Source organism: Taudactylus pleione, unplaced genomic scaffold, assembly GCF_031769625.1.
Source record: "Taudactylus pleione unplaced genomic scaffold, aTauple2 ptg000085l, whole genome shotgun sequence".
Taxonomy (NCBI): domain Eukaryota; kingdom Metazoa; phylum Chordata; class Amphibia; order Anura; family Myobatrachidae; genus Taudactylus; species Taudactylus pleione.
In genome coordinates, this window is record NW_028284487.1 from 3,082,986 (window position 1) to 3,098,295 (window position 15,310).

Here is a 15,310-nt window from a genome sequence, read left to right on the forward strand (position 1 = left end):
GCAAATGTAAGAGGATTATGGAACAGTTTTCAAGGGGCTCTATTTTATTATTTGCCCTGGGTGCCATCAACTCTGGTTATGCCTCTGGTGCTGGGGATGAATATATTAATCGGTACTGGGGGTAAATGTATTAGTGTATTATTTTTTTTCCTGCGAGAGCCAATGTATTTGTTATTTTGCTGTAGGGGCTCATGTGTTTTCCCCTGTGGGAGCTAATGTGTATGTTTGCTTTTTCCTGAGGTTACTAATGAGGTTGGTCTTTTCCTATTGGGGTCAATATGTTTTGGATTTTTTCCATCATGTGTCCCGATGATGTTCGTACAGACTCAGTGTATTAGGAAGGTGTTTGGGGTACTGTAACTGGGTGGTTACAGGGGGTTGGCTAATCAGATGCACATGTAACATAGAATGAGGGTGTTATTGGGGTGACACAGGCATATTGTTGATCGTGGTTGCGTACAGAGACATGAATGATGCAGTAACAAACGTCAACAGTGGCAGCGATGGTGGGGTGTAAAGACGCACAAAGGACGATTGCAGCATATGTAGACACTGAAAGTGGCGTCTCAGTCTTGCACTTTCAGACGCACAGATGTAGAACAGGGAAGGGTTTTGTAGCACCATTAGCATGAAGTCGCCTACGCGGCTGCAGCAAAAGCTACAAGAAAAGCCACCACTGCATCCAACTCAGAATTCGTCCCTCTGAGGAGGGAGTATCCCGACACCCCCCCTCCCTCCTCGACAGACCCCACCTCCATTAGAGCTGCTTCCAGAAATTTCCCGGGCTGGTTTTCCAACCCAATCCTCCCCTGGAACCTATCAAAGGTTAATTTTGATCACGTCCCCTACAGTATTTTTTTTTAGATGATTTGCATTTTAAAGCACAAGAGAAAAGTGAAATCTCAGTGAAAGAAATAGATTTCTGCATTGTGAAGTACAAAGAAGTAGGAATCTAGCATAAAGGCAACTGCCTGAATCCCAGGGCAAGATAAGCACGATGGTAATTAAATTATACCCCGCCCACAGACTGAGGGCAACTCAGTTTCGTTAGTGTCCGGCAGGCGCTGGATCACCATTAGAACAGTGGGGCTGCTATTAAGCAGTCCAAGCTTTATTTTTATGATTTAGTTTCATTTCATTATGGCAACTCAGTTTTGTTAACAAGCCCAAGGCAGGAGCAGGATAGGAGAGAAGGAAGACTGGTACACTGAAGAATCACACTCTCACACAGAAAAGGAAACAAGTGACTAAGAGAAGAAACCCATAGAAGCCAGGTGTGTCAGGGAGGGTGCCCTGTGGACTTCGAAGAAAGAGTTAACATGGGTAAGTTTTACCATAACTTTTTCCTTCTTCAGGGTCCATAGGGCTCCACAGGGAGACAATAGGGATGTCCCAAAGCAGTTCTTCAAGGAAGGGACGCTCCTGTGTTGAGAGGAGAACCCGGCGCCTGAAGGAAGCTTCCTGAGAGGCAACTGTATCAAAGGTATAGAACCTAAGAAAGATGTGGACAGAAGACAACGTGGCCGCCTTACATAGTTGTTCGGCAGATGTGCCAGGGTGGGCTGCTCACGATGGACCCACAGAACGAGTAGAATGAGCAGATACTGTAGCTGGCACTGGAAGGCCAGTCTTCGTGTAAGACTGAGATAGTCATGTGAAGCCATCTGGCCAGAATCTATTTATTAGCTGGCCATCCCTTCTTATGGAATCCATATAGGATAAAGAGAGTCAGATTTCCTGATGGTACTAGTACGGTCCACTTAGATCTTCAGAGCACGGACCACATCCAAAGAGGCCTCACCTGCCAAGAGGTCTGGGGATTGAAAGACCGGAACCACAATTTCCTCATTAAAGGTGGAAACAAGAGTCCACCTTGGGAAGGAAGCCAGGACGCGTTCTAAGAACAGCCCTGTCCGTATGAAAGATTAGCAAAAGGGAAGAGTCAGGAAAGCACCCCTAAATCCAGTACCCTATGGGCAGATGCTATAGCCACAAGAAAGTCTTCGCAGTGAGCCATTTGACATTTACCAAATCCAGGGGTTAGAATGGAGGTTAGAATGGACAGAGCAAAGACGTGCACTTTCAGAGAGGCTAGGAGGAATCCAAGATCCAATGCAGCTTGAAGAAAGGCAAGGATTCTAGAAACCCTAAAAACCTGGAGGGTTATAGTTTCTAGTAGCAAGCCACTGGAAATATGTATGCCACACCCAGTGATAAATCTTGGCAGAGGCCGGTTTATGCGCTCTGAGCATGGTCTGGACCACAGAGCTAGAAAACACTAGACCTTAGGAGGAATGTCTCAAGAGCCAAGCCGTTAAAGCCAGAAGGGCCAGGTCCGGTTGTAGACAGTGACCCTGAGACAACAGGTCTGGTCGTAGAGGAAGATAAGAGGAACGTCTTTGAAGATTGAAATACCAATGGCGTCTGGGCCAAGCCGGAGCTACCAACAGTTCCAGGACATTGATTGGTAAGATGGCCTTGCCTGGAATCCAGTGTCCTTGGAAGGAGTGCTGGCCGGTCACTGCGCCCCACCCGCGGAGGATTGCGTCTGTGGTGAGGAGTGCCCAGTCTGGGATCCAAAAAGCGCGACTCTTGTTTAAGTGAGATGTCTGTAGCCACCAGGCTAGGGACAGGCCCATCGTCTGGGATGTGAGCAGATAGTGCAGCCTGTTCCATCTGGAGAGGATCAGGTGTTGTAGGGGCCTGGAGTGCAACTGAGAAAACTCCACCATGTCGAAGGTGGGCACCATGGGTCCCAAGGTCTGCATTGCAGAGTGGATTGACTTGACACTCAGCGACTGTGGAGTAATCTGCGCACTCCGTGTTGTAATACAAAGATTTTGTCTGCTGTTCGGAATATTCTCTGAGCCTGAGAGTCCAGGAAGGCTCCCAGATGTACCATTCTTTGAGAAGGGGGTCAGGGAATACTTTTTCCAGTTGATCAGCCAACCACGTGTTTGTAGAAAGGCAATGGTTACTTGTAGATGGCAGTGAAGAATTTCTGGGGAGCTTGTCAAGAGCAGGGGTTCGTCAAAGTATGGAAGCAGTCTGATCCTTTGATGATAAAGATAGGCAGCCATAACTGCCATGATCTTGGTAAAGTACCAAGGAGTCGTAGAAAGCCCAAAAGGCAAAGCCTGAAACTGGTAATGTTGCTGTAGTATAGCAAACTGGGGATACTGCTGATGAGAAGGCACTACAGGTACAGGTAGAGAGTCTTGAATGTCCAGATACACCATAAAGTCCCCAGGCTCCATAGCCAGGCCAAAAGAGCGTAGGGTTTCCATATGAAACCTTGGCACCCTGAAACTTCTTCAGAGACCTGTTGAGCATAGGCCGATGAGACTAAGGCCGTTGAGGATTGGGCTTCTGAACTAAGAAAAGGGTAGAATAATAGCCCTTCATTCGCTCTGAGGAGTGGACCGGAATTATTACCCGAGAGCAGTAAAGGACTGAATGGTCTTCTGGAGCAGCAGGGCTTTGCTTGGGTCCGATGGAGATCCTGTGAAAAGAACTACCTGGGAGGGGGTGGCTACCTCAGGAATGGAGGTCGTATCCATGGGAGACACTTTTACCCATGCGTCTGAGGTGGTCTGACACCAGAACGGGAGCCCCGTCCCGTCGACATCCAGTAGCCCAGGTCGGTTTAGTCTTAGGCTTGGAGGCCTTAGTGGATGCCGACTGTCTTGGAAAGGAATGAATGACCTTCAGCTTTTCCCTGCGGAACAAAGGACCGAAAGGATAACATCCAAGGCTTCGTAGTAAATGCAGAGGGCAAGAAGGCAGTCTTGGAAACTGCCAAGGTAGTCACAATCTTGTCCAATTCTGTGCCAAACAGGATCTTCCCAGAATAAGGCAGAAACGCCAAAGCCTTTTTAGAGTCCGAATCTGCCTTCCATGAGTGAAGCCAAACAATACGACGGGCTACCACGTAAGTAGCAGATGCCTTGGAAGCTAGGAGGCCGGTATCCAGAGCCGCTTCAACTACATAGGAGTCTGCATCTCTAATGTGAGATATAGGGAGATGTGAGTTACAATGAACACTCTATACCTCAGTATGCCAGGGTTATAATGAAAAATAGGGAAAGGTATAAATTGAGAAAAAAGTTTGAGAAAAAAAAAGACAGCAGCGCTAGTACAAGTCACATACAATGCAGAATATACAATAAAACTGCAGTGGGCACTAAAATCAACTACACAAACCGCAGTGGCTTGTAGGAAATAACGCTGTAAAACCTGGCTGTTGGGAGAGGTATACAGGGAGACCGGACCCAGCTTTCACAGAGACCTGAGGCTGATGCATAAATTGGCTGGCGTGAGTCTCAGAGGGGGCGGAGGGTGAGGGAGGAGCAGCTCAAGGTCGCATAGACACGGGTCCCCGCAAGCGGGGATCCTCCTTACAGTCTGGGGTTCGAGAAGCCCTGCTAGCTAAATCCCCCCCACCCGCCCCGGAGTACCTCCTTGAGTACCTAGCCATGAGCTGGCATCACAGCGCCGCAGAGGGGTGATGGGGCAGCAGTGCAGACATCCAAAGGACTGTCTAGCGCTTCTGCTCTGCAGTAAAAATGTAAATAAAAGTAAAGCTTGGCCTGCTTAATAGCAGCCCCATTGTTCGAATGGTGATCAAGCTCCTGTCGGACAGAGCTGCCCTCAGGCTGTGGGCAGGGTATAGGTGGAAGGACTGGAGCATCGTGGAACAGGAAAAAGCTTTGCTGTTGGTGTTCGGTCCCCCAAGTACTACCTACACCTCATTGTCTCCCTGTGGAGCCCTATGGACCCTGAAGAAGAAACAATGATTATCTTGTTACAATGGCACCTGTCAATGAGTGGGATATATTAGGCAGCAAGTGAGCAGTCACATTCTTGAAGTTCATGTGTTGGAGGCAGGAAAAATGACCAAGCATAAGGATCTGAGTAATTATGACAAGGACCAAATTGTTATGGCTAGATGATTGGATCAGAGAATCTCCAAAACGGCAGGTTTTGTGGGATTTTCCCCTTATGCAGTGGTTAGTACCTATTAAAAAGTGCTCCAAGGGAGGACAACTGGTGACCTGTCAACAGGGTCAAAGGCATCCAAGGCTTATTGGGGAGCGAAGGCTAGCCAGTTTGGTCTGAATACAGAAGAACTACTGTAGCACAAATTTCTGGAAAAAAAAAAGTTAACACTGGCTATGACAGAAAGGCGTCAGAACACACAGTGCATCATAGCTTGCTGCATTTAGGGGCTGTGTAGCCGCAAACTGATCAGAGTGCCCATGCTAACCCCTGGCCTGATTAATCACAGCTAAAAAGGCCTTCAATTGACATGTAAGCATCAGAACTGGATCATGGAGCAATGGAAGAAGGTGGCCTGGCCTAATGAATCAAGCTTTCTTTTACATCATGTGCACGGGATGCAGTTAAATTGCCGGCCGTCGGAATCCCGACATCAAAAGGCCGACCCGGGACTAAAGATAGTCGTCGGAATGTCAATGCCTATATTAATCCGGCCGCCAATACACTGACAGCCGCCATTCCGAACAAAGGTAAGCCGCAGTTAGGTTTGTGGACCTCCAGATGGAGATTAGGGTCAGGCAACCCCCGTGAGAGTTAGGCTACGTGGGAGGGGGGAATTTAAGGTTAGGCACCACCGGGAGGGTGGGTGGGGGGGGTTAGGGTACTCACAGCCCTTGTCGGGATGCCGCTGTCAGTATTTCAACTGGCGACTATTCAGCCGCCGGTATTTAATAACTGGGTTGCATAAAAATCTGATTTTTCTTAAACAAGATAAGTCAAAAACGGATTTGATTTCAATCAGAGTTTTTTTAATTTAACTAAAAATATTCTAAGAAAAACATTTCACATTTTTAAACATTTAAAAAAAAATTAATAAAAAAAAAAATCCTATTTAATGCAAATAAATCAGGTTTTGATTTTTTTTTTTTAAATATCAGATTTTATGCAACCCTGTTTCATAACCAACCACATGTGCATGGCTGGGTGCATGTGCATCGTTTCCATGAGGAAGAGATGGCACCAGGATGCACTATGGGAAAAAGGCAAGCTGGGCAATGTTCTGCTGGGACACCTTGAGTCCTGCCACTGGGTGGGGTAAGGGATCCCGGTGGTCGGGATGTCGGCGGTCAGAATACAGACAGTGGCATCCCAACATTCAGAATCTTGATGCCTGCAGGTAACCCTAACCCCCAACCCATCTTTCCTTCAGCCTAATCCTAAACCTCCTCCCCACATCCTAACCCTCCCCCCTAGTGCCTAACCCTAATACTTACAGTCAAGATGCTAGCGGTCGAGAGTCTGGAGCTGGGATTCCGATGCCGGTATTCTGACAGCTAGGATGGTAACTACATCCCCTGCCATTCATGTGGATGTTACTTTGACACATACCACCTACCTAAACCTTGCTGCAGACCAAGTATACCCCGATTCATGGCAGATGTATTCCCTGATTGCAGTGACCTCTTTCAGCAGGATAATGCACCTTGCCACACTGCAATATTGTTCAGTAATGACGTGGGGAACATGACCAAGGTGTTGACTTGCCCCCCATATTCATGGGGGTCCCACCTTGCACCTTACAGGACTCAAAGGATCTGCTGCTAACAGGTTGGTGCCAGATAACACAGGACACTTTCAAAGGTCTTCTGGTGTTCATGCCTCAATGTATCAGAGCTGTTTTGCCAGACACGAGGGGGATCTACACAATATTAGATAGGTGTTTAATGTTATGGCCAATTGGTGTAGAGTCATGGATGTAGGCCAGAAAAAAAACAAAACCCAGAAGATTTGGTATGAACAACAATCCTCTCTACATGTTGTATTTTTCAAACCAAATGCTGCAAATTGCATTATAACCCTGTTCACACACTTTTTACTGAAAAATGGGTGGGTGTGCAGGAATACCAGATCTAGCGTTCCCGTGAGTCCAGTGTACTCCCGTAATTCAGGGGTCTCCCTGATGTTCCAGGAGAGAAAGCAGTATGATTTTATCACACAGATAGCTGAAGGAATAAATTTAATCTATGAACCATGCTAGTTTTGCTACTTCGTAAGAAATATAACAAAATGCATATTCGCTTATTTTGAAATGAGCAAAACGGACCTTACGCATTAATGTCGCTATCACTTTCTCTTTTTTTATAATTTTAGCAAAATGTGGAAACATATTTTGTTGCTTTGGTAAAATTATATGGGCGGTATTCAATTGTTATAGCGTGCCCGATCTCCCGTCTAAAGTGACCGGGAGATCGCGGGGCGCTATTCAATTGTTGCAGTTCTTCGTGCTGATCGCGCCCAAAGTGTTCAGGTTTAGCCGTGTAAAGCAGCTACCCCTGACCAAAGTGCTGGGTGCGACCTCGAAAACTGACATTTGGGCGCCCAAACATGTCACTTTTCACCCATTTCAGTTCGCACCCCGCTGGGGCTGCGAGCTGAAATGGTGTGCCGGCAGTTGATCGCGCCCGACAGGAGGAACAATTGAATAGCTCCTGTTGGGCGGGTACAATTGAATTTCGCCCTATATGTTTTATAGAATCAAAGTGGTCCTAAGGAGCGCTAGATCTGGTAGTAAGGCAGAGCAAAACATTTATCAGACAAAGTAGCTGTCAGATGTGGGAGAACAATCATATAAGTCAGATCTACACATCTTTTTCAAGCCAAGTAATTTTCACCAAAACACATGACCATGTGTGATGGAGTCACAGTATTGGTTATATTACAGAATATACAATATATAGTAGCAGTCATTACCTTTGTTCTGGCAGAGCTGTAATGCAGCAGCCAGGCCTCTATTCACAATTGGTTCTTCATCCAAAATGGTTGTTGACGAAGCTGAATACTGATCAAGAGAGGGGAGGAGACACGTTAACACTCTGTAATTCATAAATGTGCATCTATTAAAAATATATTGATCCAATACAAAAAAAAATAAAATAATTCACATTCAAACAAAACATTTTAATGCATTTACAACCACAAGGCTGCCATAGCATGTCACTTTACTGAGGGCAAATACAAACATAAGGCTGCAACAGTGATTCTCTAATAGAGCAGATTGTACCACTAATACATATTGCAACAGTCTCTCTTAAAGTGCTGTAGAATTCTGTGAAAGCTACATAAGGCTGCTATAGAGAGTTTTAAGATTTCAAATCAGCCATGTGTTCACAGTTTAACATTTGAATCGAGAAAAATGTGCCCTTAATAGTGTTTCCCCTCTGAGAGAAAAGGGGCAACAAACTGTTACTAATGCAGGTGAAGATATAAAGCTACTGGTAAAATACATAAACCTGCCTATTAATAATACAGGCTATATGGGATGTAGTTAGCAGACCGGCGGACGGTATGCCACCGGTCTGAACCTGACTGTGGAAGCCCGAAACGGGACTTAAGATAGGAGAGATAAGTTGGGGGCGCGTTAGCAGTTAGCCGCAGGGGTGGTTTAAATTTAGGCAGCATAGCGGGGTTAGCATTATGTTTGGGGGGGAGGGGGGTTTGTGTCAAGCACCCCCCTTCGGGATCACTGGAGGGAGACACTGGTTTAGGCACTAACAGGGAGGGTTATATAATATGTGTGTACATCTTTTTATATCACCTCTAACAGTACCTATATAAAATATATTATATAACAGCCGCTGAAATAAAGCTACGTGGAAAATAAAAATTTTTCTATGAATATACAAATAAATTATATAAATAGCTATTGCTATTAAGCCGTTTACATTAGAAAGATATTTATATCTTCGTCAAATCCTCAGAAGATTGTATTTGACAGTTTGTAGATACTGATCACTATTCGTGATAAACAAGTACATTTTAGGGAAATAATGGATTAAAAGGACTGGCACTATAAAGGATAACAAGTCCTTCTAGATCTATAGACAACTGAACATCATAAGGGGATAAAATCTTACACAATCCATCAGGGTCCTACATGTTTGGGGACCAATTGTGGAATAAAAAAAAACTGAGGCTGAGGAAGCAGACGGTGGCTCTGTGAAACGCGTTGCTAGGTAACCACATTTTTGGTGTTCTCCACTTATGTTTACAAAGTATTTTAATTTTTTTAATATAACAAATTTCGTCATAAAATGAACATTTTGTGTGACACCACTATTATAGACTAAAAAAAAAATAAAAAAAAAATATTGGACTGAAATATTTCTCAATCGGGCATTTTTTTTCGATCTGGTGATCAGCACTTGTTGATCTGGAGGTCAACACGTAGTACCATACCATCCTCACTAAACCGACAGGCATCGGATTTTATAATTAAATGTCCAAAGCATTTATTATAACCCTTTCAAGGCGAGTATACCACCTAACATTATAGCACCTTGTATTGGGTTTATTGATCTGTACGATAGAAGCTGTTCTCATTTGTTTCCCTCCATTAATCAATATCAATCTGGAGTGACTCAGACACCCAGATCCATGTTACTTTTTGTAACCACCATGGGACCGCGGTGAGAATTGTGTCCAATCCTTATCACTTAGCAATATATGGTGAGTTTCAACTTTTCAAAAAAAGAAAAAAAAAAAAAAAAAAAACAACGATAGTATACGAAAATTTTAATTTTTTACATATCTATAAACCCTCCGAGATCACTATCAAACAAAACTTGGAATAGATCACAGAAAGCGCTGGAACCACCTTTTATCTTTGTCTTCTTAAGGGCATTGTTGAAAAGCTCCTGCTGTTCTAAGCTGCACGTCTGGAGCTACCATTGGATCCAACAGGGAAATTGGCGACAGTCTTACACATCCCTGTAAGAATGGAACAGCAGAACTGGGGCGCAACCCGAGAGGGCGTTCAAATCAGACACTCTCCGGGCTGACGAGATGTCTAGTAAAAACAGTTTTCCCCTTGAGCCAACGCTGGATCCCTGGTGCAGGAGCAATAACTTGGAAGCTACTGATTGTAGAGTGATTGACTAATAGCTGGAAGACACCTTGACGCAGTACCCAATCGCCTGCATGGACGTCTTGACCACTTAAGGAGTCAGTTTCGCAAATTTTGAACGCCTAGGATGAAAACGGCGGACAGTGTTAGAAGATGACGTTCCACCCAGTGAAAAATTTGGCTAAATTCTTACATGGCTCCCTGAATGCGAGCGCTGCTTTGGAGGTTTATATAGGCCACCGCGGTTGCATTGCCCGACTGTACCGTCACCGGAGGTCTCTGAAGGAGGTGCTGTGTGACACGGCACGAAATTCCAAGATGTTGATGGAAAGCTGGCTCTCCTGACGCGTCCAACTGCCCTGAAAGGTTATATAACAAGTTACTGACCCCCCCACCCCCAAAAGGCTTGCATCGGTTTTAAGTAGGACCCAGTCCTGGATCCAAAAGGGGCATCCCTTCTTCACATGTGAGCGCTAGAGCCACCACAGGAGCGAGAGACATACATCCTGGAGAAGAATAAGAGTTTAAGCCTTGAGGTTCTGGCGAGACTTACTCCATCCCTTCAGAATGACTGTTTGAAGTGGTCGGGAGTGGAACTGACCGTACTTCACCATGTTGAACTTTGCGACCAATGACCCCAGAATTTGCATGCAGTGTATAGTCTGAGAAAGGTGCGTATCCCGGCTTGTAAGGTCAAAATCTTGTCCGGAGATAGCATGGATTTCCTCCAATAGAGTGCCCAGCCGTGAAACTGTAGGGGCTCTACTATCAGACTAATATGATCTTTGAGGAGTGTCACAGGTCGTCCAGGTAAGGTAATACCACCATGACCCTCGTAAACACACAAGGGGCTGTGGACAGACTAAAGGGTAACACCTAAAACTGACAATGGCTGGTTTGAATTGCAAACCTGAGGAAGCGATGGTAACTGGGGGGTATTGAAAATAGGCATCCAGGATACGAAGTCTAGAATGATGGACCAAAAGGGACTGCATACGGAACTTGGTAATCTGGAGAAAATTGTTCAGGTGTTTCAAATTGAGAATGGGTCGAAAAGAGCCATCCGGCTCCTAAAGCAGAAACAGACTGGCGTAAAAATCTAACCCTCTTTGGTTGGGGAACCGAATGAGGACCCCTGAGGCCATGAGCGAATAGACGCCTTGAGAGCTTTTGTGTTTTCTGGCTGTGTAGGAAGGCTGGTGGAAAAGAACCGGGAAGGTGGATGCTGTTGAAAGTGAGCCACGACATCTCTGACCCAAGTGTCTATAGTTGTCTGCCGAAAAATGAAGAAGCCACTAATTAGCAGCCCATGCCCGCACAAGGTGCCTGTTCCTAGTCAGCACCAAACTACAACTGATGGTCTCTGGCTGGGGGCGAGGTATAGAGGAGGGGGGCCTGGGCTTGTGGGTCATTTCATTAACTACTTGGTGCCCAAACTCTCCTCTCCAAGCTATTTCCCAGGGTCATCAGTGTGCCACCTAGTGGAGGTAGAATAAATAAAATTAACAAAAGGGCTGAAGACAGTACCATGTGCACAGACTCTCTGGCAATTTTCTAAAACTGGGGCTGATGGGGCATAAAGAGGGAGGAGCCAGTCACACTTTTAGATTAAAGTGCCAGGCTCTACTCAACCACAGTCTATACCCCAGTGTGCTGAGCTCCAGTGTCCCCTAGTGATTGAAGGAGAAAACCAAATAAAAAAATTAAAAAAAGAGCTGCACCCAATTTAATATAAAAAAAACAAAAAACCTGCAGGTGTGGTATTTTTGCTATTCTCGCACCTAATTGAATACCCCAAAATGTGACGGATATTTCAGTCAGTCAGTGTCAATAGAGGGAATTTTGTTATTCAGAACCTTTTGGGGCTATGGTCTGCTATTCAAGGCCTGCTCTATAGTAAGGGTCTGATGAGACGAGAAAACAGAGTGCATGCACAGTACAAAAACAGTAATAAACTTTATTGCAGTTAGCAAAGTATCAGCTTCGCATGACATCTCCCTTACACTACAACAAATACGACGCACAAATATACCCTGCACATGTTCAACAAAACTGCATGTCTAACTACAATCATCTGAAGCAGGTTACGTACTATATCTACTAGGTGTGCATGAAAGCGCCGCTTTCATTCCTGATAGAAATATATAAGGGTCTACTATAAAGAAAAAATATTAATTGTAATTGGCTTATACCCACCTGTTAGTGCACTTTATCTTACAGTGGAAATTGTAGTAAAAAATATAATAATTATTGTTCTGTAACTTACATCCTGATGGCTCTTCTCTTCATCTAGGTTCACCATACTCCAGCCAAGGTTTTCATCTCCGTCAGAGTCTCCACCTTCATTCTCAGACTCCTCCTCTTCTTTTTCAAAGTCCTGCGAGGGAAGACAAGATGGCAGTGAAAGGAAGCCTGAGATCATCCAGTGACACATGGGATCAGCCCTTATAAACCAGGTCTTCCAGCCACCAGGCCCCATACCATTAAGTCCTCTTGATCTTCCCTGTTCCCTGCTAGCCCATATGTTGGTATCTCCCCTAGTGTCCTGCAGAATTCAGAAGTTGCATTGAACACAATGGATCCTTTCTTATCGTCGTCTTCATCTTCATCTTGACTCTTCTGAGTGTTTAGTTTTTTTACCATTGTAACAATCTAGAAAGAGAAAAACAGAGGAATAAAGGAAAGGCACAATGAAGTATAACTGGTAACTTTATAAATATACATTTATCAGAAATCACTCTCCAGTCGTCAACATTTGCTGTTCTTTCAGAATACAAATGGTATTTTTTTTTTAATAAAATACAATAAGCAAACATTAGAAAAACACATAATATAATATACCAGTTATTACATTAAGCATATAGAAGAGAATGAGTCACATGCATCATGGAGACAATACAGCTCATACAATATTCACAGCACAAATGTAGTTATCACAGATAAAACCTTTAGATAGGCACAAGTGGCATAATGAGGGACCCCCAAGTCACCAACATCAAAAACAATCCAAATTTAGCAGAGCTTCTACCAGAGCAAACAAAGCTCTCATATCTTACAGTACTCACAACAAAGTTATTCCAGTCCCTTATCCCTGGTCATTCTATGGCTATCCATGAGCTAGACATGCACACACTGCCCACTATGAGTAAACCAGTGACATACCACTGCATGGATTTATCCACCATATTGTCAAGCTCTAGTATGAATACACATAGAGCCAAAGGCAATAGTGGTGCTATAACACCAGCCTTATGTGTAAAGTCAAACTCTCTACCTAAGAGGATTGCAACATTCTGCACCCACCCAGTAATGTATAGGGTGGAACCCCCCCCCCCCCCTACCATTTCTCCTAGTGAAGGAGATTTAATCACTATTTATAATTATCAGGGGAGATTCCATTTACCAGCAAATAACAAATAGAATGATTGCATACATAGAGCGGAGTAACACGAGAGTGAAGAAAATGTTATGGTTGTTACATCAAATTCTGAGATTAAAGTGATACATATTGTAGCCAGCATAAACTATACCAGGAGTAAGCAACACCCATCTGCTGTGGAACTACATATTCCAGCATGCCCTGCCAGTCTTGCTTTTAGGGCATGCTAAAACAGTTGAAGAGCATGCTGGGATGTGTAATTCCACAGCAGCTGTACAGATGTTTATACCAGATGTTGTGTTCTCACATACTCAGAAGTTCATATTTAACAAGTGCAATGTTTGGATTTCCAATAATTTATCTACAGCTCAATTTATACATAATTCACCAATGCATCCTAACAGTTTCTAACAATAGAACCTATACTTTCTGCCTAGGGAGCCTTGGTTTCAGGATCCGTATATTGTGATGTCTGACTACATTGTAGTTTTAGATTTAATATTTTGTGTTTATTGTATGGGACTTCAGTAAATATATTTTTTTATATTTATTCTGTGAATTGGGACATTGCTGCAGTTCACCCACTAAACAGGACAAGCAGTTTGCAAAAATTTTGGGTGAGATGTATTAATGTTGCATGGATCGTGCCGCATATGAAGATGTGCTCCGGACCACTGGGCCAGGAGATTCAACTGAAAAGGACAATAATAAAATCTTCTGAACTGAAGAGCCTCGAAAGCTGCCACCATCTTCCCTAAAAGACGAATGCAAAGATGAATGGACACCCGCTTCGGCCTGAGAACCAGGAGGAAAAGCTGACGAATAGCCTGAGTCTTGTCCACCGGAAGGAAGATCCTTAAAGCAGTCGTATCCAAGATCATTCCCAGAAATTGGATGCATTGTGATGGAATCAGACTGGACTTCTGAAAGTTGATTATCCATCCGTGATGGATAAGGACCTGGTGTGTTAAAGCTTCATGTTTCGTTGAGAATCTGAACAGATGGAGCTTTGATGAGATCATCCAGATACGGAACAATTGTGACAATCGGAGATGAGCGATCACTACCGACAGTACCTTGGTAAAGATCCAAGGTCTCAACGTCAGATCAAAGGGCAGAGCCTGAAACTGAAAATGTTCCTCTCTGACAGCAAATCGAAGAAAATCCTGATGTGGCTTCCAAATGGGGACATGGAGCTAAGCATCCTTGATGTCCATTGAAGCTAGGAACTCCCCCTGTTCCAAACCTGCAATCACTGAGTGAAGAGACTCCATCTTGAATCGGCAAAACACCAGATAAAGATTTAACGATTTCAGATTCAAAATAGGCCTGACAGTCATCTGGTTTCGGAATTACAAAGAGTTTGGAGTAGAATCCCAGACAACGCTGATGGGCTGGAACAGGTATCAGAACCTCGGAATCCACAAACTTATGGATTGCTTGCAAAAGCACCTTTTGCTTCTGTTGAGACACGGGAAGACCTGTGGTGAAAAACCGATGTGGAGGGGGTTCTGCAAATTGTAGTCTGCAACGGGCCCGCGAATAATGTTATATATATCAAAATGGCCCACGGCAGAAAAAAAGGTTCCCCACCCCTGCTTTAGCAACTTCCCCTTTATCTGTCACGATGCTGTACACAGACAGAAAAGACACCCAGATAAGGAGAGGAACCACCGGGTACAGAGGGAGAGGAGTCGCCATATCCCATCCCAATGTAAATTGTAAATTCCCTCTCACTCAGCAGCCCAGAAGGCACCCCAGTGTACTCACGACCTCTAAATAGGGAGTGCTGGAATGCTATTGCCACAGCTTTGTCTGCTGTGGGAGATCAGACGATGCTATGCAGAAGGCTGTTGTCTTCTCTTCTTAACCGCTTGTTCCATGTAAAATGGCGCTGAAGAGAGTGCAGAGGGGCTGTACTGGTCCTTCCCCCGCTAGGGAGAACCAATAAATGCACTGCCTCAGCGTCTGACACACTGCCGAGGCATGCTATGCAGGCTCCACCCCCTTCCTCCCCCACTAGCGCCAGC

General features: G+C 44.5%; 1 protein-coding gene across 2 annotated transcripts in view; it reads right to left on the minus strand.

Moving 5' to 3' along the window:
- The window catches only part of SART1 (spliceosome associated factor 1, recruiter of U4/U6.U5 tri-snRNP), a 58,554-nt gene that overhangs the window by 16,029 nt on the left and 27,215 nt on the right, over window positions 1–15,310 (minus strand). For both annotated transcript variants that reach the window (XM_088468313.1, XM_088468314.1), the window contains exons 14-16: window positions 12,383–12,553; window positions 12,168–12,278; window positions 7,750–7,837 (exon numbers count right to left, since the gene is read on the minus strand). In XM_088468313.1, the coding sequence (XP_088324439.1) occupies window positions 7,750–7,837; window positions 12,168–12,278; window positions 12,383–12,553 (370 nt within the window). The remainder of the gene's footprint in view (window positions 1–7,749; window positions 7,838–12,167; window positions 12,279–12,382; window positions 12,554–15,310) is intronic.